The sequence below is a fragment of the Eschrichtius robustus genome, chromosome 10 (assembly GCF_028021215.1).
Source record: "Eschrichtius robustus isolate mEscRob2 chromosome 10, mEscRob2.pri, whole genome shotgun sequence".
NCBI classification, from domain to species: Eukaryota; Metazoa; Chordata; class Mammalia; order Artiodactyla; family Eschrichtiidae; genus Eschrichtius; species Eschrichtius robustus.
The window spans coordinates 85,032,362-85,056,847 of NC_090833.1; the positions used below are offsets into that span (position 1 = coordinate 85,032,362).

A 24,486-nucleotide genomic window follows, 5' to 3' on the forward strand; every position below is an offset into this window, starting at 1 on the left:
CCTTCTACCATTCACAGAGACAACACCCTGTACAGTATTCTGGAATATTTTTCTTAGCCCTCCTTCTCACTTTAGCTGTTTTAGTCTTCATCTTATCAAACACGCACACACTTCTTTATGCACATACAGTAATAGAGGGAAGACAGGAATAAGGAAAAAGTGTAAAGAAAGAACATTAGAAACAGCAATGGCAAATTATTTACTTTATTATTACTGGCCTAAGAACATATATCTAGGTCCTACCATTGGCTTCATTCATCCTGATACTGTCCTAAGGAAATTCACAAGACTGCTCAGCGAACATATCTGACCAGTATAAAGCATTTTGGTCAAAATAAATTCAGCAATATAAGTAGCAAAATTACTAATACCATAATCTTAAGGGAAGTCATAAAGATGACAAGTAATAACTGACAAGTAAACATATTTGTTTGGGTTAAACTTACCTTAATGTTTTTCTTGTGCCTCTTCTCTTTGATATGCTTATGAGCAAATGCAATGGATTCAATTAAAACATCACAAAGTTTGCAGGTGTACTTTGCTGTAGGGTAGTTTCTCGGTCGCTACAATTTGAAGAGATGTATAGAGACATACACATAAGCACATATTTATAGAGACATAGACAGAGAAAGATGTACAGAGACAAAATACAGGTAAACAAAAACTGGCCAGAAGATGATTTCTCATTCACTTTAAAAACTGTTAATATAGTACTATCCCTCTTTATCACTATGCTAATAATCATTTTTTAAAAGTAATTCCTAAAAAAAAAAAAGGAATTCCATTAAATCAAACAGTATCACTTTTGACTTGTAGTGCTTAAATACCAAAGTAGGATATATAGTTCATCAAAGCACATGTTCCCAATTACTACTAACAGATTAAACCAAAACAAGGATTTTAACTAACAGATGAAGGCTGTTACCCTTTGCAGCCTGTCGACGCAGTCTCTTCTCAATCGCTCCTCAGCCTGCTGCAAGCCCAGCAGCTCCTTAGTTGAAAGCACAGACTCATCAATCACAGGGCCTTCCAAGTCTCCGTCCTGTTCATTTTCCTCATTTCTAGTCCTCCTTGGCTTCCTAGGTCTGGACCTCTGCTTCTTGTTTTCTTAAGTTAGGGGGAAAATATTATTGGCAATACTGAATAACACCACTCTGAGTAAAAAGCAGAACTTACATATTTATTAATGAAATCATGTGATATCTGAATGACATCTGAACACAGAGCAAAAGGAAAGGTATACCTCTCCCGTGGATAAAATGCTTCAATGCTCTTAAGCTCCTCACATCTGGATACACCAATCCACAGAAACCATCTTTTTGGAAAACTTAAAAGAATTCTACTTCAACCATAAAATTTGATTTTATCATCTCTTCCTGGTATACTGCTGAGCATACTCAAGCAAGAGTAAAAATTATCCTTTGAAGGAAAGTACACCTGTAATTCTAATGTAATTAATATATCATAATATATGATGTACATGTATCTAACGCTCCCTAGTATACCTGTAAGTATACCTGGTATTCTAACGAAAACTATCCACATCTGTTTTCATTTTTTATCAGTGAACAGTCTCAATGGAGCAAAGATGGACAGTCTATCTCCAAAGAACTCAGAAATCAACTCCACTCTTATCTGGAGTGAAAATCCATCACTAAATTTTAAATTTAGCATTCACATAATTGGGCCCTCCCCCATATTAATATCAAGAAGTCCAAGCCAAAACTGTATTTACCGAGGATAACTATTACCCATTTTATCTTTACTTTCATTTTAGCTTCTTTGAACAGCCTGCACACTGAGCACATTTCAAAGGAAAAAAACAATTAGCAGTTGAAATAAAAGTTTTCTACAAGTACAGACTAATTCATTTGTTTATAAACCCTGCTGTTAGTTCTATAGTCCTTATAACTAATAAATGAATCTATTCCTTTTTTAAACTTATAGCTTTTCAACTTCAGTAAAACTGAAGATGCTTGTGGGACTGATCTACAAAAAATTGTTTTTAATAGCTTTGGTAATTTCTATCAAGTTCTGAAAATGAAGCTACTAGTACCACATAAGAGTAAAATGAAATTCATTTCCTCAATTAAAATTGTGATAAATGGATTGAGTAGTTTTTAAATGGCTTACCAAAAATTACTCTCTGAAAATATAAACCTACTGAAATGCTCTGCATGAGGCAACTGCCATGTCAAGTTTTCAGTGGAACTCATTACTTGTATAGCAAGTATGATTGAAAAGAAATTATGTCAGGAAAGGGACGTATAGGACCTCTAATTTTAAAAATAGCTATCGCCAACAGCTCTAAAGGAAAAGCAGCAAGCCCTGTACTCAAACTACCCTAAGATGAATATAATGAAATTCTGCAAATACAGCAGCAATTAAAAAAAATTAAACAAGTATTAGGACAAATACAGTTGTTTTTTTTTTAAAAGCAATCAAAATGGGACAAATAGAATACTAAAAGGTAAGTAGTCAAAAACGGTCTATTGCTTTTTAACACTCCCCCTATGCCCAATTAAATTATCACAATCTTTTAAGGACAGTACTCCTGGTCCGAATAAACCTTTGAGATAAACAATTCTTTTAACTCAGAGGTGTGTCTATTCTCATTTAATTTGCTTATCATTACAAACTCTAAATAACTGCATCTGACTTCAGTTTTCAGGGCAAAGTTTCTTAGGCAAACACTCATTAAAGGTTTACACTAACATGTGCAACACCATCAGAGAAGTCCATTGTGAGTTCACAAAACAAAAACTGATATGAAACCAAATTCCTTTTTTCATCTCCTCTCTCTTGATCACAAAGGCTTCTCACTATATTTGCTATCATTTTTCTAGAAAGAGTGACTTTAATTTCCCTCCAAAGAGCACAGTTAACTCAGTTTGTACACAGAAGTGGATGGCTGCACAAATTCTGTCTGATGCTGACAATAACTGCAGCTACCAATACTGAGTATTTTATCATGTGACAGAGGCAATGTAAGCACTTTCTGTGCACTGCCTCAGATTAATCCCATGATCCTGTCATGGATGCTAATATTATCCCCATTATACAGATAGGGAACATGCTGGTCCAAGAAAATAAGTAACTGGTCCAGGGACACATGACTAAATCAAATAAAGGGATTTAAAACAGAGATTAGAGCATGGATGGAATTCTGAAAGTCATCTTTCTATCTAACAGTATAAGAAAAATCTCTTCTTGCAGCAAACCCATTCACACCTAAAATAGACCAGAACTCCCCACCCCTTACTTTGTTAAAAAAAAAAAAAAAAGGCAGGAACTGACAAGGCAATACGAACTTCTGAACTGAGTTTCATAGGCCTGCATGGTAAAAACAGTTAAAATCTCATTGGAGGGAATCTAGAAAGGCAAAGCTGGGTATTGCTAAAAAAATTCCCATAATTACTTAGAGGAAGACTACCTGGCTCATCCCAGGCTTTCTGTAGTAATATGAATTCTCTATATACAGTATTCCAAGTTTCTCATATTTTATTTGCATATGGTCCATTACTCCATTCACAAAGGACACGTGCATTTGAGTGGATATTTCCCAGCTAAGATCATTAATGGCATTGTCCCAAATATATTAAATTGGCAATCTAGGATATATGAGGAGTGAAGTAGGGGCAGTAAAGTAGAACTGAAAAATAGAAAGTTAGTATTAAAAAACAAAGCAACTCTAGGATAATTTTCATTACATCTTCTTGCATCATTTAATAAGACCCTTCCTTATTAAGATATAAGTTTGATTTAAGGAAAATTTCAGTACCTTTACTGAGATCCTTTTTAGATCCTCTGAGCATAGTGTAAAGTTTATACTTTAAACTGAATTTCTCGCTACAGTAAGCAATGTTATGCCAAAGCTTAATATTTTCTTTATGAAGATTTTTCAAGGGATAGAAACTGAACAGTCCTTCATTTGGAAACTGAAAGCACACACATGTAATTTCATACAGAGCAAACACAGGAGTTTTGGATTGACTTCAACAAAAAGATAGTAAAAATGCAGGTCCTATTCAAAATCACTTAAGCTTTGCTTTTAAGACTAGGCAGGAAAATAGAATAAGAGGTTTTTGGTCTGTAAAGTCTCTTTTAATATCTATCTGGTTGCAAACTTTTGACCTATAAATCTTTCTTTTGGTAACGCTGCTTAAGATCAACTTTTTCTTTTCTGAAAGACCAACAATTGGTAACTAAATTAGAATATCCATGTCTCACCTGGACACAGTAATAAAGAACTACTTAAATATACACAAACTTTTAGAATCGAAAGGCCAGAAATTATGAATACGTGTTCAGTTCCCTCTGTCAGATTCCAGGCCGAGTTCATGGCCAGAGCAGCACAGTACATGATTTCAGTTCCACTTCCTCATCTACCACTCTGCATAAACAAGTCTGGATAAATTTAACCTCTCCAGAGACACAGCTACCTGCTTTGTATTGAATAAAACTGTGATTCTACCTTTGATACACCATGACAGAGCACTGCAATTCCTTCAAGTTCTTTTTAGCTTAAAGATTTACGAGGCTGGTTGACTCTTCTGTTCTTCTGCTACATGGACAAGATCTATTCACCGTTTAGAAAAAGGTATAAATAATAACTCTGGGGCAATTATTATCAAGCACATAGGGTGCTTAGAAGGCTTTTGGTTTTACTGAAACTAAAAGGACAAGCTTTTATCTTATCTGAATTTCTGACTTTCTAAACAATGTTTTTCAACCTGTTTACCATGTTCACTTTTGAGAAAAAAAAATCTTGCACTATCCTTCTCTAGAGATTGATGCTCCACACAAAAGACACATGTCGCTCTGTAGCAGGAGATATATGCAGTCTATATCATGTTTTTACATAGCATAAGTTTTTTTTTAAGCTTTATATTCTGTCATTTATATCACAGATATATTCATTATTCAAGTATAAAATTATAATACATAATTTAGAAAAACACATACATACCCCTCAGAAATTACGATATATCCCCAGGGGGATATCATCACCCTCTTCTGTAAAAAGTACCAATGGGAAATATAGTTTTACTAAAGTAAAATAAGCCTTGTGGCAAAGTAAACTTTTAAAGGGAAATACATGCAACATATTGAAGTTGCCCAAATAACATGATTACAATCCTTAAAATAATCACATTAAATAAGCAGAAACTATGAAAAATTGGAACTGCATTGCTGAAAATAATAAAACTCATTTGAATGAAAAATAAAAGACATTGCTGACATCAGGGTTGTAACTTGACAAGTTGGAAACATTACCAGGGCTTCCTGCTTCCATTTCTGACATAGTTTCGAGGCTTGTCAGGTCTTTATGAAATAGTCGTCTTACAGTTCTGCACCCTCGTCCATCTTGCCACCTATACCCATCTTCACTTTCTTGAAAAGAGTCTTTTCTTGGTCTGTTTGTAACAGGAATTCTAGGTCCAGGTTTGAATTCTCTCCAACTGTCTGAATTACCAGCAAGTTCATCAGATAGCCATCTTTTACTCTGATCTTTGTGGTTGTCATTTATCCAAGCGGGTTGACTGTAAATAGGGTTCTTAAATGCATATGGATTGCTAGAAACAGCATATGGTCCTTTTCTGGGGGTATTCCCATAGTTCCCTGGTGTTCCTCTTTTTTTTGGAAGGCCTTTTTCCATTTTACTGCTATGGCCTTTAGCATAATCATCCATTATTAAATAATCTTGTTGGGGGTGACCCCTTCTGAAATCCTCATCATCTGTAGTCCCTCGCTCTTTAGCACGCCTCACAAAATAAGGTTTTGCGGCATCTCCCATGGTCTTTGACTTCAATTTTCTTACTCTTCACCTGGAAGAAGACATTTTGGAGACAAACTATAACAAGGTATCATACTAAGTTGACAAAGTACCACACATTTATTGCACAGATGCTCAAAAGCTTGTAAGAAACCCTTCTTTTCCTAATTTCCATCACGTTCCAATAATTAGTGCATTATGCTATAAGTTCGGAGGCTTAATTCTATAATATTCTTCATAGATATTATATAGATATAACAAAAGCTCTTTTCTTCAGAACCCCCCCCAAAAAACCCCAAAACCAAATACCTCACCCCAAGCCTATACTTTAGAGAACTCCCCAGTCTTTTAAAAACAAGCTGGCAATTACTTTTAAGTGTTACTACAAAGTAACCGAAACTTTGTGAACGCAGTACATCTCTCAACTCCACTTTTCAGACCCTTCTACGTACCCCGGCACCTCGGCTCCGCTTGTGACTATTCAGAACGACAGGCTTCGATCTCTTGGGCTACGGAGAGCTCCCGACCAAGGCTCCGCTCTGTTCAGTGGGGCTGGCTTTCTGACTAAGGGACAACTCAAGCTAACCGCCCCCAGTCCTCATCCTCCCACCCCAAACAAGTTTGGTTTTGTCACGAACAGCAGTTCTCCCTCTTCGATCCCCATGGGACCGCCCCACCCCCGATCTGCCTCGGTTTCCACCCTTTGGGTCGGAGGCGAAGAAACAGGAGGCGTCTCCGCAGTCCTGGCCGAGAAGCCACCGTAGGGACCAGGAAGCAGGAAGTGACCTGTCTCCTCGATAGGGTTCCGGGGTCTCCCCGGCCGGACAGGGGGCTGGGGCCGAGTGCCTCCACCCAGATCCCTTCTTCTCCAGTCCCCGCAGGGTCTGACACAAAGTGAAGACTAGGACTCGAGCCCGAGAGCTCAGTTCCCACCGGCTCGGGGGTTCCCTGGACCTCGCAACTGGGGAGAGGAGGCCGGCGGAGGATGGAGCCAACGTATCTCCCGGGCCGGGCCTACCCTCGACTCTGCAGACCGGAGAACCCACCCAAGACCCTCCCCGGACGCGAGTCTGACAGGGACACGGGGGGAAACGGTGCCCGTGAGCACTCACCACCTCCGCCGCGACCCCCCGCCTCTTCCTGTCCCGGCCGGGCTCCCTCTCCGTGTTTTCCTCCAGCCCCACTTCCGGCGCTCAACGCTGTCTCATTGTGCGCTATTGGGAGCCGGCCGTGTTCCCGTCCGAGCGCTCCGCCGCGCACGCCGGAAACCCCCGCTACGCGCCGCTCCCGTTTCCGCCGCCGCCGCCGCGCGGGCGCGTTTTCCGGGAGTGGGGCGTCGGGTCTGGGTCGGGGTGCGGGCTCTTCGCGCTTGTTCGCTCGGAGCTGTCCTCGCCTGGGCTCCTCTCTCTCCTGGGCTTTAAAAGCACCGGGGAGGTGTGCCGAGGAAGCCTCTGGTTCTCCGCGAGAGAAGCGAAGCCGGCGGTCGGGGCGTAGCCGCGTGCCCGGGTCCGCTCGGAGGCTCGCTTTGCCCCTGGATGCTCCTGGTTACCTCCAGGGCAAGTTCAGCCTGGGTCTGAGGCCTCGTGGCGCTCGTGCTGTTTTTCTGATAATTCGAGTGATTGAACGTCTCAGTGAGGTCTTAATGGCCGACCCTAGCTTTTAAGCCTCCGCTGTTCATCCAGATCACAGTATGGCTCAGAGAAAGAAATGCTGTGCTTTTTTCTTAGATTGTGTACGGATTTGTTTCTCTTAAAAACAAAATCTGGTTTCGCAGAAAATGTGTAAACGCAAAGGATGACCAAGGAGGGCATTCATACTCGAATTTTCAAACGGAGAATGTTTTAATGCAACTAGCAAACAACTGGGTTCCTTTCTTCTCGCTCTCTTTTCCATTGACTTTACCTTCCTTGCTATCTGCCGTGTTCTAAATGCTTGGAAAGCCTCGAGCAACTAATAAAATTAGGGAGCTTTGAGAAAATGCAACAGTTTTGATTTCTCTTTAAGGGTATTTAAATTTAAGTCCATGAGATTCTGTGGGGATAATGGTCTTAAAATGAGCACATTAGTACTGGCTGTTGCCAGGCACTGTTCTGAGGGCTTTACAAATAATTACTCATTTAATCCTCACAACAGTCCCACTAGGAGAATAGTATTATCCCCCTTTTAAAGACGGCGGGCGAAATAGCGTTTATGGTGAAGTAAATGCAACCGCTGGAATCCAGACCCTAATGATGCAGAGTCTGTTCTTAACCACTGTCTGTACTAAAGGTGATTTAAAACAGGTAGGTACAACTTTTGTACAATGCTTTATCTAGATACTTTGGTTCTGAAAATACATGACAAGCCAGTAATCTGACAGGCAGACAATGGCCTTTTATAGAGTCCAAAGGGAGTGTGATGATACATTATTACATTTATTATATGGAAGAGAAGCATCACCACACCCAGCCGAGTAACTCTGTATGGAACAACCGGTTTAGGAGAAGTCAGTCTTGACTGTCTAGAGTTCTTGAGGAGCAGTAGAGGACACATCTTTTTAAGGGTTTAAAATATTTTTTATTTGCATTTTCTTCAATGTGTTTCCCAAAGCCTAACTTGTATTCAAAATGTGCTTTTAAGATACATCTTGAGGATAAACGAGGCTCTCTAAAACAAGATGCAATACTAATCAAAAGATATTGACAGGTAAGATACCTCTTTCTGTCAGTATTGTACTGTAATGGGAATTTAAATTGGTCATGGAGTTCATAAAATCCAGTTGAAAAGTTTGGTTTGATTCTTTTTTGGATGTCACTGGAGGGAATACTGATTTTCTCAGAATCTTTGCGGTGATTGCGTCATGGTCCAGACATATTTCCAACAATTTGGAGCAGAAATATGGGGGCTGTCTGCCTTAGAGGTCATTAACAAATTACAGAGGGCTAACAGAATCTCCCGTTTCTGCCTGCCGCAAAGTCTCTTAGTTTCAATTATTTCAGGACCTTATATTTATGACCTAAGAAGTTGTGTAAAGTAAAAGAATTTTATTTCCAGTGCTTGTTTTCAAACCTTAGGAAAATCAGTGAGCTAGTATATGCTATGAATTAAAACCTAGACTGTGCTGTTCCAGAGTCAGCCATTTATTTAGGGTCATTCATCCGTTTCATTTTTTTCAACAAATGTTGAATTCCTGATATGTGCCTGATATATGAGAGAAATAGTCACAGTGCCTGTTTTCAAAGTGTTGAAAAATATGGTAAAGGTAAAAAATGTCCTGAAATTGAAAATTTAAGACTTTGCTTAGATGAATGTACTTTTTTTCCTCCTAAATTTGAGCCAGTGTTACTCTGGGGCTCTACTTCCCTCTGGGAACTATGGGAAAAAAAATTTAACTTGCCAGTTAACATATCTCAAGTCTTTGCTAATTTAAATCATATCTTTGATGGTTTGGTCTCTTTTGGATATACGCCCTATTGTTCAGATTTCCTTCTCCACTTCCTTTGCATGCTATCTAGAGATGTGATGATCTGGAGTCATATGATTGGAAAGAAGTGTCCCTAGATACACATCCACAGGCTCTTTGAGGGAGTCCTCTTGCTTCTTTGGTCTTTCTAGGCTCTGTTCTTTGCCTTGTTGCTGGATATCGGATGCTGAGGTCTGAGACTCATGGACTCGTGGTTAGTTCTGTCAGCTTAGTCCATCTCCAGTGGTTCGCTGTTGCCAGCTTGGACCCAGCCTACACATGATGGCATCATGCATCCCTCTTGGGATCTAGCTGCAAATCCCAGGAGATTTTCATTGTGGGTGGTCCACTACTTCCCCCCAGTTGGCAATCTCCTGGCTACTTTGCTGTCTGTCTTCCTTGGCATCAAGAAGAATCCAGAAACATCTGGATTCTTTTCAAGAACACAGGGAATCTCAGGTATGCCTGAAAGTGCCAATTTCAGCTCTCCTCTGCTTGACTGTGTCCTGCTGTTATTTTCACACTCCTGAAATCATCCCATGTTTCTCTTCGGTAGTCTACTACCGAAGAGAACATGGGCTACATATTTCAAACTTTTCCCTCAACTAATCTCACTCTCTGAGTGATGGAAAGTTCTGCTCCCCTCCCTCTTGCCATGGAGACTAGCAGTCCCATCTTTCCTTCCTCTCCCTACTTCCAAGTTTCAGCTGCCCCTTTTCCCACGGAAACTGAATACCCAACTCCCAGCTATTTCTTAGGTCCCGTTGCCTGCTTCTCATCTCCACAATCATCAAATGCTGCACTCTAGACTTTTTTAGGTTCCCCACAGCCCTGCCCCCCATGGCTTTCCTGGGGTCGAACTTCCCAAGAGGCCTTTGAGTATTCACTGGATCAGGAACCTGAGAATATCCCTGGGCTCATGTGCTACCCACTAAAACCTGCAGCCCTCCCATTGCAACTGAAAGCTGAGGGTTACCTGAGGCTTTTAGAAGTCATCTCTAGGCCATCTTCATCTTTACAGACCCAACCCCCAAAAGACACCAGGAAGCTGCTGCATCTCTCCTTGCCAACCAGCCCAGCACAGATGAAGTCCTTTCTCCCAGCACTGGACACAGGGCAGTGATGGAGAGAAATCAGGTCTGGATTATTCAGAAGAAAAAAAATCTGTATCTCCTTCAAAAGGAGATATAGCTAGTGGTGGGTAGGTCTGTGGCAGTGTTGGTGATACAAAGATGGGAGAGGAAGGAAGGAAACTTCTACTGATTGTGTAACCACTGGGCTGAGCACTCAGTACTTGTGTCTGATTGTCTTCTCGCAGTTCTACAATTTGTGAGTTAGAAAACCGGTTCAAAGAGTAGTCATAGGCTTATGGTAACATGGCTTTACCGGCCTATTCATTCACAACGTGACCACAGCCTTTTAGACTTCAGTGTTTATATTCTTTTTACTCTACCATGCACCAAGCTCCTGGCCCCTGACTGAGCCCTCACGCTGTCAGGAGCTAGTGTTCCTTTCTGAATTCTCTATTTTTGAGACCACTCTCTGAAACTGCGATTCATTAGTCTCAGGCTATAGATCCAGCTCTGCCTCTACTTTGTTTTGATCTTCAGCAAATTCGCTTCCCCCCGATCTTCAGTTTCTAACTGTATGCCCAAGACAAGGAACGTGATGCCAAACATCCAGTCACTATTCTTGACTGATACTGAAAAGCTCAATTCTTCTCATGAGTAATTTATTTTGGGGTGTGCATTTTAATAATTTTTTTATATATTAATAATTTGTTTTACTGATTATTTTAAATCTAAGTAAAAAATTACATTTTATATATTTTGAGGTTTTATTTTTAGATTTATCTTCTATTTATGATATTAAATTCCTCTATAGTTGTGGTATAAAATCTTCTTTTAAAATATATAAATTAGTATAGCACAGGGAACTCTACTTAATGCACTGTAGTGTTCTAAATGGAGGGGATATATGTATATGTATGGCTGATTCATTTTGCTGTACAGTAGAAGCTAACACAACATTGTAAAGCAACTGTACTCCAGTAAAAATTAATTTAAAAAAATATAAATTTAAACATATCCATTTAAAGAAAACTAGTAATAATTATCGAGAGATGTCAAAAATCATGAAGACAATATACATATTATTGAACTTTGGGAAGCACTGGACCCAAGGGAGAGAAGAGAAAATGCCCAGAATTAAACACTGAGGCTGTCCAACATTTAGACATTAAGAAAAATAAGAGAAGCTGATAAAGAAGACCAAAAAAGGAGGAGCTTCAGTGATAAGAGGGAATTTTTTTTTAACATCTTTATTGGAGTATAATTGCTTTACAATGTTGTGTTAGTTTCATTGTGAATCAGCTATATGTGTATACATATATCCCCATATCCCCTCCCTCTTGCGCCTCCCTCCCACCCTCCCTATCCCACCCCTCTAGGTGGTCACAAAGCACCGAGCTGATCTCCCTGTGCGATGCACTAGCTTCCCACTAGCTATCTGTTTTACATTTGGTAGTGTATATATGTCAGTGCTACTCTCTCACTTTGTCGCAGTTTACCCTTCCCTGTCCCTGTGTCCTCAAGTCCATTCTCTATGTCTGCATCTTTATTCCTGTCCTGCCCCTAGGTTTATCAGAACCATTTTTTTTAAGATTCCATATGTATGTGTTAGCATACGGTATTTGATTTTCTCTTTCTGACTTACTTCACTCTGTATGACAGACTCTGGGTCCATACACCTCGCTACAAATAACTCAATTTCGTTTCTTTTTATGACTGAGTAATATTCCATTGTATATATGTGCCACATCTTCTTTATCCATTCATCTGTCATCGGACATTTAGGTTGTTTCTATGTCCTGGCTATTGTAAATAGAGCTGCAGTGAACACTGTGGTACATGACTCTTTTTGAATTATGGTTTTCTTAGGGTATATGCCCAGTAGTGGGATTGCTGGGTCATTTGGTAGTTCTAATTTTAGTTTTTTAAGGAACCTCCATACTGTTCTCCATAGTGGCTGTACGAATTTACATTCCCACCAACAGTGCAAGAGGGTTCCCTTTTCTCCACACCCTCTCCAGCATTTGTTGTTCGTAGATTTTTTGATGATGGCCATTCTGACCAGTGTGAGGTGATACCTCAATGCGGTTTTGATTTGCATTTCTGATAAGAGGGAATTTCAGAGATTGTAATATATAAAACTTTTCTCTGAGCTGCTCTGGCCTGATGGATGCCAAATGTACCAAAAATGCTATGTCAAGACGTCCAGGGGTTCTGTTGGGAGGGGAGGATCCCCAACCAGCCTAGGTCAAGGCATTTAACTAATGACATTGGGTGGGGTTAACACAGTGACTCAAATTTCCAGAAGCAATCCCAGCTAAGTATCATCTATTGCTTTGAAACTATTCTCTCCTGAGCCAAACAGGTAGAAATTGAGAAGGGAGAAAGGTAGTGAAGAGGATGGGAAAGTAGTATTTAGAAGTCAAAGGTGGTGGAAGTGGGGGAAAACTTCACAATGCAGAGAGAGAAAATGAAGCCTAAATTAGGGCTGTACCAACCATATGTAAGGAGAACATATAGGTTGAAGAGTAGTCTTCATTACAGAAAATGGAGTAGAGTTTGATTAAATAAAAATAGTAAATAAAAAATATTAATGGCTCTAATCTTGAACTGTTCTAGTATTCTTGAACTGTTGTACTTTATCCCCTGGGCATGGAACAGACCACAGTGCTTCTCTGAGTGGGGCTGCCAGATAAAATGCTTGGGACATACTTATACTAAAAAAAAAATTGCTCATTTATCTGAAATTCAGATTTAACTGGGTGTCCTGTATTAACTAATTAATTTTGTTGTTGCTAACTTTGGCTGTCTCCAATATCTTCTGGAGGCTTTCTGCTGGAGCTTGAACTCTTGGCAAGGATTCACCCAACTGAAGAATACTTACTGGTTCTCAGGTTATCTAAGTATATCTAACTATGCTGTCTTCTTGCAGTGACCGTATAAAAAGCTCCCTTTCTCCCCCAACCACGTTGTATTTTGAAAAATAGCAAAACTATAGAAAATTTGCAAGAAACGTACAATGGATATCTGTATACCATTTACGTAATTCAAGAATTTTAACATTTTGTCACATTTTCTTCCTTTCCCTCCTTCCCTCTTTTCCTCCCTTTGTGCATATGTGTATTGTTTAGCTGAACCATTTGAGAATTAGTTGCAGATATCTAGACACCTAGGCCCCCAAACTCTCAGCATGTATCTTTTAAAAATGAGGATATTTTCCTCTGTAACCACAGTGCAATGATCACACTCAGGACATTTAATATTGACATAATACTATTTTCTAATATACAGTCCGTATTTAAGTTTCTGCAATTGTCCAAGTAATGTCCTTTAACATTTTTTTTTTTTTTTGGTATTCTAGATTTGAGCAAGGATCATGCATCGTATTGTATTTATTTTCATGTCTCTGTTTTTAATGTAGCACAGGTTGACGGTCTTTTTTCTTTTTTCTTTTTGGTTTTTCATTCATAATATTGACATTTTTGAAGAGTCCAAGCACATTCTTTTGCAGATGTCCGATTGTTTCCTCATGGTTAGACTTAGGTTAAACATTTTTGGCGGGAATACTAATAGGTGATATATCACACATCTGAGTTGTCACAACAGAGGATATATGATGTGAATATGTCCTTTTAATGATGATCAGTTGGATTATTTGATTAAGGTGTTATCTACTGTATTTCTCCATTATAAAGATTTATTTTTTCCCTTTGTAGTTAATAAGTGACTTGTGATGGGATATTTTGGACTGTGTGAAGATCCTGTTTCCCCATATTTCTCCCAATGGTTTTAGTATCCATTGATGATTCTCTCCTGAAATCAAATATTAATATGGTAGTTGTGAAATAGTGACTTTCTATTTCTATCATCTCTTTTATGTTTATCAGTTAGCATTCTTCTATAAAGGAAGGCTTTCCTTTCTCCTCCTAATCACTTTAAAATTAAAAAAAAAATCAGTGTAGACTCATGGATTCTATTTTATTCAGTGTGTTATAATCCATTCCTGTCATTATTCACTTTGATGCTCATATTGTCCCAAATTTGGCAAGTGGCAGCCCCTTAAACGGGTTCTTATATCTCTTTGACATATCTTCCTCAATATTGAGTACTTCCTTAATTTCTGGCACTAGAAAATGCTCCAGGCTCACCTTGAAATTATGCATTTTCCCAAAGGGTTTGGGGAATGGTGTTTAGAAAACAAGCCCTGGGTGCCATGTGTGCTCATTGCTCTGGGGTGAAATTGCTTTTAGGTCCTTTCAATGGACAGTACTAGAAACACTTTCTAAAATCCATGAGTTCATAATGATACTCTCGTTGATATCCAATCCAGTAGTATAGAATTCTACCTCCATTCCATATTTGTCTCTTTGTTCTCCCACAGTGAACTCCCTGCTTCCTCAAAACATCGATATATTTACTCATTTGCTCATTTCTACAACATACACAAAACAGTTTCAGAATTACTTCACCAACATTATCCAAAACAAGCTTACCAAGTAAAGTTCGAGATTTTTTTTGTCTTTAGAATATATCCCACTGAAAGTGTATAGTCAGAATAATTTGTTATTATGTTCAGATGTTTTTTGGATTAATTCTTTTTTCTTTGTAATTGTATTATTAACTTGGTTATAATCAAGTTAATTCATTTCTTTCACTTTCAGAGCCTCCTACCCACCCATTCTTGTTGATTTAATTTATTTTTTTTAATATGTAAAATGCTAACATGGTTCAAAATACGAAACTATATAAAAGTTATATTCAGACAGATCCTGTCCCCTTTCCATCTCTTCCATTTCATTCCCCCAACCCCCATAGATAAGCAAATTTATTTGCTTCTTGTTTATCTTTTTTTTTTTTGTAAATATAAATGATACATGCAGCACTATTTACAATAGGCAAACATGGAAGCAACCTAAATGTCCACCGACAGATGGATGGATAAAGAATATGTGGTACATTGGGACTTCCCTGGTGGCGCAGTAGTTAAGAATCTGCCTGCCAACGCAGGGGACACAGGTTCGTAGCCCTGGTCTGGCAAGATCTCACATGCCACGGAGCAACTAAGCCCATGCGCCAAAACTACTGAGCCTATGCGCCACAACTACTGAAGCCTGCACGCCTAGAGCCCGTGCTCCTCAACAAGAGAAGCCACTGCAGTGAGAAGCCCGTGCACCACAACAAAGAGCAGCCCCCGCTTGCTGCAACTAGAGAAAGCCCACACACAGCAACAAAGACCCAATGCAGCCAAAAAAAAAAAGAATATGTGGTGTGTGTGTGTGTGTGTGTGTGTGTGTGTGTGTGTGTGTGTGTGTATATATATATATATATATATATATATATATATATATATATATATATATAAAACGGAATATTACTCAGCTGAAGAAAAGAATGAAATAATGCCATTTACAGTAATGTGGATGGACCTAGAGATCATCATACTAATTAATCAGAAATAGACTCACAGGGACTTCCCTGGTGGCACAGTGGTTAAGAATCCGCCTGCCAGTGCAAGGGACACGGGTTCGAGCCCTGGTCCGGGAAGATCCCACATGCCACAGAGCAACTAAGCCCGTGCGCCAGAACTACTGAAGCCCACGCGCCTAGAGCCCGTGCTCTGGAAGAAGAGAAGCCACTGCAACAAGAAGCCCGTGCACCTCAACGAAGAGTAGCCCCCCCTCACTGCAACTATAGAAAGCCCACGCGCAGCAACGAAGACCTAATGCAGCCAAAAATAAATAAATTTATAAAAAAAAGAAATAGACTCACAGACATGGAAAACAAACTTATGGGTACCAAAGGGGAAACGGAGGAGGGATAAATCAAGAGTTTGGGATTAACATATACACACTACTATATATAAAATAAATAACCAACAAGGACCTACTATATAGCATTGGGAACTATACTCAATATTTTGTAATAACCTATAAGGGAAAAACTTTTCAAAGAATTTTGGTGGTTTTATGTACACAAGTAGTTTTGTAATGTATTAGAGGGCAATGACCTTCAAGATAAAGCAGCATTTTGTAACAATATTGCAAAACAGTTTGATATGTGAGGTTAAAAAAAAAACGTTATCTGATTGGATAAGTCGTGTATTTGCCTTTGCAATTTGGAGAAAGGTTAATAATAATCTATTTGGTGTTACAAAATGCTCTCACTTTAACCTGTGAGGTACGTTGGGCAAGGGTTATTACCCTATTTTATAGATGAGGAAAGTTGAGACTGAGAGAGGTTTGGGAACTAACCCAAAGCCGTGTGACTAATAAGTGCCAGAGTCAGAATTAAAACTCAGGCTGTTTGATTCCTAATTCAGTATTCTCTAAGTAATGGAAGACTAAATACTGAATTACGAATTTACATACTGGGCATTTGTGTTTTGACGGTGGTTCAGAACTGGGAGTTTTTCTTGTATGTTGATGGAAAATTCATTTTAAAATACTAATTATTTAAATGAAATCACTAGATTAACAAAGTTAATTAAATGTTTACTTTTCTGATTTTGGGTATGCTATTACACAAGCTGTCATTGATTGGTAGTCAGTAGAGATGCCGAGGAAAGTGGAAATAAAGTGTAAACAGGGGTCTCATTTGCCCTTTTCAGACTTTCTTGGGGGTTCCTGTCAATTTCCCTATGATGACTTCCTACTGCCCTTAAGATAAAGACTGACGCCATCCCATGGTCTGCAGTCCCCGAGGGGCCTGTTGCTTCCCCGCCTTCCAGTGTCATGCTGCCCATTCTCCCCGGGGTCTCTTTTCCCCAGCCACACTTTGCCTTCTCTCAGTCTTCAAACCTGCCACCCCAGGGCCTGTACACATATTCTTCTTCTTGGGCTGCTTTCCCCCGCTTTCTTCACCCAGTTAACATCTCATCACTCAATGCTCAGATCAGTAAGATCAATAAGATCACTTATTCAGGGAAGCTTCTCTGATCTCTCTGGCTGGGCCAATCTCTCTGTTATAGTCTCTCGTAGTATCATATGCTCCTTCTGTATAGCACTCCTCACAATCACAATTTTACCAATGTTTGTGCAATTTTTTTTTTAAAAGCTTGTTATGAGGATTCTTTTTAACAAATATTTATTTATTTATTTTGGCTGTGTTGGGTCTTAGTTGCGGCACGCAGGATCTTTGTTGTGGCATGTGGGCTTCTCTCTAGCTGTGGCACGTGCGTGGCGCACAGTCTTCTTTCTAGTTGTGGCATGCAGGCTCCAGAGCGCGTGGGTTCTGTAGTTGCGACATGCAGAATCTCTAGTTGTGGTGCCTGGGCTCAGTAGTTGTGGCATGCGGACTTAGTTGCCCTGTGGCATGTGGCATCTTAGTTCCCTGACCAGGGATTGAACCTGCATCCCCTGCATTGGAAGGTGGATTCTTAACCGCTGGACCACCAGGGAAGTCCCTTGTGCAATTACTTGATCAATGTCTGCCTCTCCCACTAGTGTGCAAACACCAGGAGAACAAGAACTCTGGTTTTGTCACCATGGTGTTCCACAGCCTAGTGCGGTGCCCGGCACACAATAGGAGTTCAACCAATACTGATGCATGAGTGATGGTGTGCATGGTTGCAGGTATGCATGAACCCAGGCAGTTCCCTCGGCTTGGCATGCCACTTTCATACATTCTCATTTTCTCTAGGTCTTTCTGACCTTTCCATGTCTGCTCATGACATTTTGAGCCTTTAGTAGATGCATGTATGTTTAATCACATTGCCTCTCTAGCTCCTGATTCTGCATGTGTATCCTGTTTTGTAACCTCTGAACTCAGTAAGCTTTCATGGGTTTAGTGGCATTCGTGAGAATTTGAGGAGCTGTCTCCTCCATTACTACCCAGCCTCCCATCATTTCACTGACTCTTCTTTCTTCTCTCTCTCTCTTCCAATTTCCTCTTCTCTCCTGACTCTTCTTCCTCTTCCACTCCAGGAGTGTCACAGGCATCTTACCCCATGCAGGATAATTTTGCAGAAGCCATGGTACCAGCCAACATCTGTGACCCCGTAGGTATTCCCCTTCTCTGAGTGGACTGACCCAGGCCTTTTCCCAACAAAGATAGACCTCGTGGAAGATGAAGTCTAGTACTAGCTACTAAAAGTAAGTAATAACAAAATAATACATGATTATGTTACTTTAGAATGGTATCATTTCTGGTCAAGTTTGAAGACTGTCCAGTGCTCTAGCCTATGGCCTTGGGGGAGAGATGTGTGAAAGGGAGGATGAGAGGAAACAAGGGTAATGAATAACTTTCTCACACTTCCTAAGGCGTGTTCTTCCTACTGCTGTCCTATCTCAGGTCCTTCCTACAATTACTTCCAGCCACCATCTGTCTCCCCATTTCTTCCATCAGATAGAAAAGATTACATTCTCAAGTGTTCCTCTGAGGACATTTGGGCAAAATCAGATTTGAGGACAGCCCATTTTAATATCTGGAATCACCAGGTAGTGCCCATGGCCAATTCAGGGAGTCCGTATCGTAATGTGCCATCTTCCTCTTGCAATCACTTGAGCCTGTCAGAGTTTTCAAAGTAGGTATTTCTGCCATCCTCAGTTCTTCTTTCAGGTTTTGTTTCATTTCCTTACCCAGAGCTATTTTGTACAAGCATGTCTCGTGATGTTGTCACTTTAGGGTCTGAGGTTTTGGTGCCTACCCATGTAAGTGTGGAAACTGGGCCTTAGAGGGGGTAGTAAGCTTGTCCTAAGACACACAGCTATGAATAGCAGAGCCAGGATTTGAACCTCTGCCTCACACCAAAGCCCATGAGCCTAAATGTCAAGCTGTTTACCATGGCTGGGGGAGGAAGGTGTGAGGAATGAAAACCAATGTTTTGTTAGGTCAACAAATTTGTTTACACTCTCTGTATAAACAGTGAAATTTCCCCATAGGAGTCACATCAGAAGAGACAGTAATGCCTAAAAATACATTGGTGAACTTGACTCTGCCTTAACTGCTGTTAGTTCTTGTTTTCACTCATCAGTGTCTTACTTTTCTTTTGCCATCATCTTTTTGTTATTCATTAATCAAAAAGCCTTAACCAGCTCTCTTTTGGAATAACTGTTTTTATAGTTTTCTAGAAAAAAATCTGCTTCCCTTTTCACTTTTTCCTAGGATCTCTTTCCACAAAAGGCCGTATCCCTGAATTTGTATCATTCCAGGCATTAGAGAATCAAGGTCAGAAACCTGTGTAGGTTTTTAAGATTATTTACTTCCTTCTCCTCCCCAAACACACACAGACACACACATGTTGCTTTGCATACTCATTATTAAAAATACAGACTTAAAAACTCTCAGAGGCAGGTGGTCAATTAATTAAGATGACTTCAAAATATGTTGAGTTTGTGTGTGTGTGTCGGGGGTTGGGAGCTCAGTTGCGGTCTCTAGATCTAGATGTAGCACACCGTGAACCAGCTCTGGAGCCCACTTACAGACCACAGAGGTTCATGCAGCGGGAGGGCTAACGACATCCTCCCTTCTAGAAAAATGGAGTGACTCAGAATACAGATGTTTCGCCTACCCTTGCATTTGCAATTAGGAGCTGGCTCGGCAGTTCCCAGAGAGTCTTTGAATCATCTGTTCTTGTATTTTCTCATGCCGCTGTTCTTTTTAGAACAATCTAGGACATGTCAGCTGAAAAGAAAATTACTTGCAAAGAGAGAATGGCTTTTCATGTGGGGGTGGGGACAGAGAGTTCTCTTTCTCCCTCTCTACATGGGAACATGGTGGAGAGAATGAGCTAAAAATTGTCAGAGAAATAGATGAGTTCTCACGTACCCAGATACCTGGAGAACTTCATGGAATGAAGGCAGTTTAATGTAACTTTTAACTTTACTCCTGGTGTGTATAAAATGACAAAGACATGATCATTTCACTTTAATAAATAAATACTAACACAAAGGAGATGAACCAGAGAAACCTGAATTTTCGGGCAGCCTCATGAAGTAAAAATAAACTGAGTACCTATTTTGAAATCATTTTTGATGCAGTGTGCCCCAGGGCTGTGTCACTGCTGGTATTTTTTTTTTCCATCTACATAAGAGTGTCCCCCAAGCAGACCCTGGATTTAGGTAAACAGATGGTTTGTTTAGATGAGGTCCTATATTGCCCTGGCACAGGAGAAAAGACCTTATTTTTTTTATCTGTCAAATATTTATCTGCATAAAGCATTTTGTAAGGCATTAAAACCTGGTTTCCACACTCATATTTTATTACCCCTTCATTTTCTGGGATTCTGGGAGGCGTGGTGGAAGCAGAGACAACAGTATTAGTATCACAGAATTTTAGAGCAAAATGTACTCAGAGGAATACTCCTCAAGTGTTCCTCAAATGTATGTTCATGGACTGATGATAATTAGGAAACTTTCAGCATTTGAACAGAATGAAAAACAAAGAAACAAGAAAGTGATTTTTGCATAAAGCAAAATGTAGTCAATTTAAAATGAGATTTTAAAAAAGAATATCTGTTCTACTTTTCTGATTTGGGGGGGAATGAAACCTTCATTCTCTACCTTTTCTTTGCTGCCCCCTTTTTTGTGAAGGAAACCAGAATATGTCACCCCAAAATATGTCTCTTTGACAGAAAAAGTTGTTTTGAGCTGAAAGCAATTAAGAAGCAGCAAATGTAGGAAAAGCTCCCTGCTTTCTGCCTAAAGGCAGGGTATACATTCTTTTTTTTTAATTTTCAAATTTTTTTACTTTTTTAGCACAGCTTGCAGGATCTTAGTTCCCTGACCAAGGATTGAACTTGGGCCACAGCAGTAAAAGCCCAGAATCCTAACCACTAGGCCACCAGGGAACTCCCTATAAATTCTCCTTTTACTGGAGATAGACTCTTATCAGCCCAGAGACACCAGAAGAATCTGCAAACAAATCTTACTCCACTAGTGTCCTCCCATATAGTTACCTCCCCACAGTTTGCTACTCTTGGAAGTCTAAAACTGCTTTCCTTTGTCCTATCATTTCTCTAGAGATTTATTGTTCTTGGTTGAAGATGCTATATAAGCTAGGGTTCTAAGCCACCCCTTTGAGTTATTCTTCATTTAGATTTCTCCTGACTGATGTGAGCTGCATGCTTTGTTTTTCTCCTGTTAATTTTTTGTTGTTGTTGTTAAGAGCCCCAGCTGAAAGCCTAAGATAGGTAAAGGTAAAGTTTTGCTTCTCTTGCACCTGTCGGAGGAGAAGAGGCTCAAGAAACTGAGACCCAGATGGGGATCAAACTATCACTTTGGTCCTGGGCTGGGCAAGGGCTCAGCAACACTCTAAATCCAGTCCGGAGGGCAGTCTTCTCCATCCCTTGCAACCAAATTCAACCGGGTCCACTCCACAAGGCTGATCTGACTCACACCCAGTCAGAGGCAGAGAAGGTGGAGCAGAGATAGAATTATGGTTTGCTAGAGTGGGCTGGGCTTAGCCTGCTTAACTGCACAAAGAGACATACAGGTGCAGTGAACCCTCACCCAGACCTTGCCCAGCAGTGAACTACACCCTGTGCATGTCAGCTCATCGATCAGATTAGGTGCTTCTCTTCCTTTTGGATGGCAAGAGCATGGAGTGGAAGCTCTCTTCCCAGCATAGGCCTAGATGTGGAAATGTTAGAGGAAGAGCCTTCCTCTGTGAACCAAAATGGAGAGTTCAGAAGGGCTGGGTTGGCTATAGAATTTACCAGAAGAGCCTCGGTGCTTTGACGGTCTCATTGTTTCTGGCATCACTGCATAGCTAAGGGCTGGAGAGAATCGTGGAAGAGAATAGTACAACGGTGTTTGTAGTTCCACAAGCAGGCTAAGAGATTTTTTATGATTAAAAGTTTTAAAATTGTAGTAAAATACATATAGAATTTGCAATCTTAACCATTTTTAAGTGTACAGTTCAGTGATATTAAGTACATTCACATTGTGGGTTACCATGACCACCATTCATCTCCAGAACTTTTTCATCTTCTCAAATTGAAACTGTGTACCTATGAAACAATAACTCCCTCCTCCCTCCAGATCCTGACAACCGCCATTCTATTTCCTGTCTCTATGCATTTGACTATTCTAAGTACCACATATAAGAGGAATCATACTTATCCTTTAGTGACTAGCTTCGTTCACTTTTAGCATAATGTCTTTAAGGCTGATTCATGTTGTATCATGTGTCAGAATTTCCTTCTTTTTTAAGCTTGGCTAATAATTCCACTGTATGTATATAACTGATTGTTCTCTATGGGAACTTGAGCCAGACCCTCAACGTGGCAGCTGGTATCTGTTGTACCAATAGTTCTGGGAATGGCCTAAAAATGCACAGAGTGTCCTAGCATCTTCATGAGTGTAGAGCTGGGGAATGGAAGAAGATGTGGTATACATTCTTCACCTCAGCTGAGAAGCACAGATAGGGCAATCAAGGAGATACAGGAGTCCCACAATTTCCATGGCTCCTCTCTCAGGATCCATCCCATTGGAAGCTTGCATGTGGATAGTACCTCTAACCTCTGGCTTGCTCCTAAAAGTGCCTTTTGTGCCACTGGGATCCATGATCTTCTGTCTGTAACACTCATGAAAGAGACAATTCTGCTGTCAGGATTGTGTTCTTGAGAAGATTCGTACCATACAGCAATCTGAGTGAGAGAAAATGTTGAACCTTAATGTCTTCAGACTTTAATTGACCCAGGTCAAAGGATTTCATGTTTGTTTGGAATTCAACCTCTCTTTGGAAATGTAATCGTTGATGTAAGTTTAGGTTAAAATTTGGGCATTTATGTGTTGCTGGCTTTGTGTTATTTAGAGTATTTTAGACTTTTGTCTGGTGTTCATTGCAAGATCTCTGGTGAGTGATGTTGAGTATTGAATGGAATATCATTTGGAATGGAAAACAGAAAAAGCAATGAATTTTGGCCTATAATGTATATGGCGTTAAAGTTATCTTAACATTCTGTTTTGACCTGCTTCAGAGTCTTCTGGGTCAGGAGCTGAGCTGCCCCCAGAAGCAGCCACCAGGACAGGTGTGGGGAGCACGGGCCCAGCTCATCTAGGCAGAGGAGTCACCTTCCCTGACAGGCTGCGCTGCATCTGACTGGCGTCAGGCGTGGTTGCTAAACCCAGCTCCTCCAGAGATGCCAGCTAGCATCTCCTTATTCAGCTTTATGAGGCACCCTATTACTCTGTGGAGCATTTGGCACTTGACCAGCCCCGTAATAAAGTTGTTTTGGGTCCTCGTTTGGATCTCTGTGTCCATTCTTCACTGATTGTAGTGAGGGTGAGAGGAGGGGTGGGGTGAGTAGATGGTTGTAGTTGTCGACATCTTGAATTTATTTTGCACATAAAAGGTTGGCAAGCCTATGTTAATCCTTAAAATTAAAAAAATTTTTTTTTTCAAACTGACCCATGGACTCATTGTCTGGAATCCACTACCTTAAAGACCACACAGAACTACATGGTCACTTTATAAATGAGGAATCCAAAGTCCGAAGAGTTTACTTAACTTGCCCATGGTCACAGACGGTGACCAAGCTGTGCCAGCTCTTTCCTCCAAACTATTTAGAAGTCCCATTTGAGTTGTAGAACCCCTTGTGCATTCACCCACTAGGATGCGCAGCACCATGATATTTGCTCCAGGACACACAGTGGTCTGGTGGAAGGTGGGAGAGACCTCTGATCCTGGGCTGCCATGACTATCATGTCCATGACATGGGAGGCTGAGATGGGAAAATAGGGTAAATCCAGCTTCCCTCCTTTAAAGCCACAAAATGGTGCAGTTGAAGATAATACCTGGTCCCATTTATACCACAGACATATTGGGAGGACCAAATTAGATAACGTATGTGTGAATGCTTGGAAGATTTTGATGTGCGATCTGAAAGCAATGTTAGTGTCTGGCTGGCAAGACCTATTTGTGTGAGCACTTGTAGAATCAGCATCATTTTACAAGCATGCTTCAAGCACCAGATTTTCAAATCAGCCTTTGTATCTCCATCTAGTGAAGACCCATCCACGAGATACTTGAAAACATTCTTTTTCATTGATTTTTGAGTACTGAATTCAGCTGCCACTAATGTTTCCAAATAGTGTAGTGAAGTGTGCCAGTGTCACACAGACATTTTTCAAATTTTACATAGAAAAACATCTTCCTTAAGCTTTCCCTTTCTATAGCCCTTCTTAAAGATTTTGCTGTCTTTTCATGTCATCTTCTAACTCCTAAGCAATTTTTTAAATGAGCTTTTCAGAGTCTTT

The 24,486-nt window shown here is 40.3% G+C and overlaps 1 protein-coding gene and 1 long non-coding RNA gene across 6 annotated transcripts in view; one reads left to right on the top strand and one right to left on the bottom strand.

Annotated features, from left to right (window-relative positions):
- TUT7 (terminal uridylyl transferase 7) overlaps positions 1-6,959 on the bottom strand; it is a 60,697-nt gene extending 53,738 nt beyond the window's left edge. For 4 of the 5 annotated variants that reach the window (XM_068552119.1, XM_068552122.1, XM_068552117.1 and 1 more), the window contains exons 1-4: positions 6,229-6,882; positions 5,278-5,828; positions 926-1,107; positions 447-563 (exon numbers count right to left, since the gene is read on the bottom strand). In XM_068552119.1, the coding sequence (XP_068408220.1) occupies positions 447-563; positions 926-1,107; positions 5,278-5,797 (819 nt within the window). In that variant the 5' untranslated portion in view covers positions 5,798-5,828; positions 6,229-6,882. The other variant, XM_068552118.1, reaches the window with a different exon arrangement.
- Positions 6,960-7,134: 175 nt separating this feature from the next.
- LOC137770520 (uncharacterized) lies at positions 7,135-23,460 on the top strand. The gene is made up of 4 exons (XR_011075184.1): positions 7,135-8,058; positions 8,396-8,461; positions 18,211-18,378; positions 23,208-23,460. It is a non-coding gene; the product is annotated as an uncharacterized lncRNA (long non-coding RNA).
- The last annotated feature ends 1,026 nt before the right edge of the window (positions 23,461-24,486 follow it).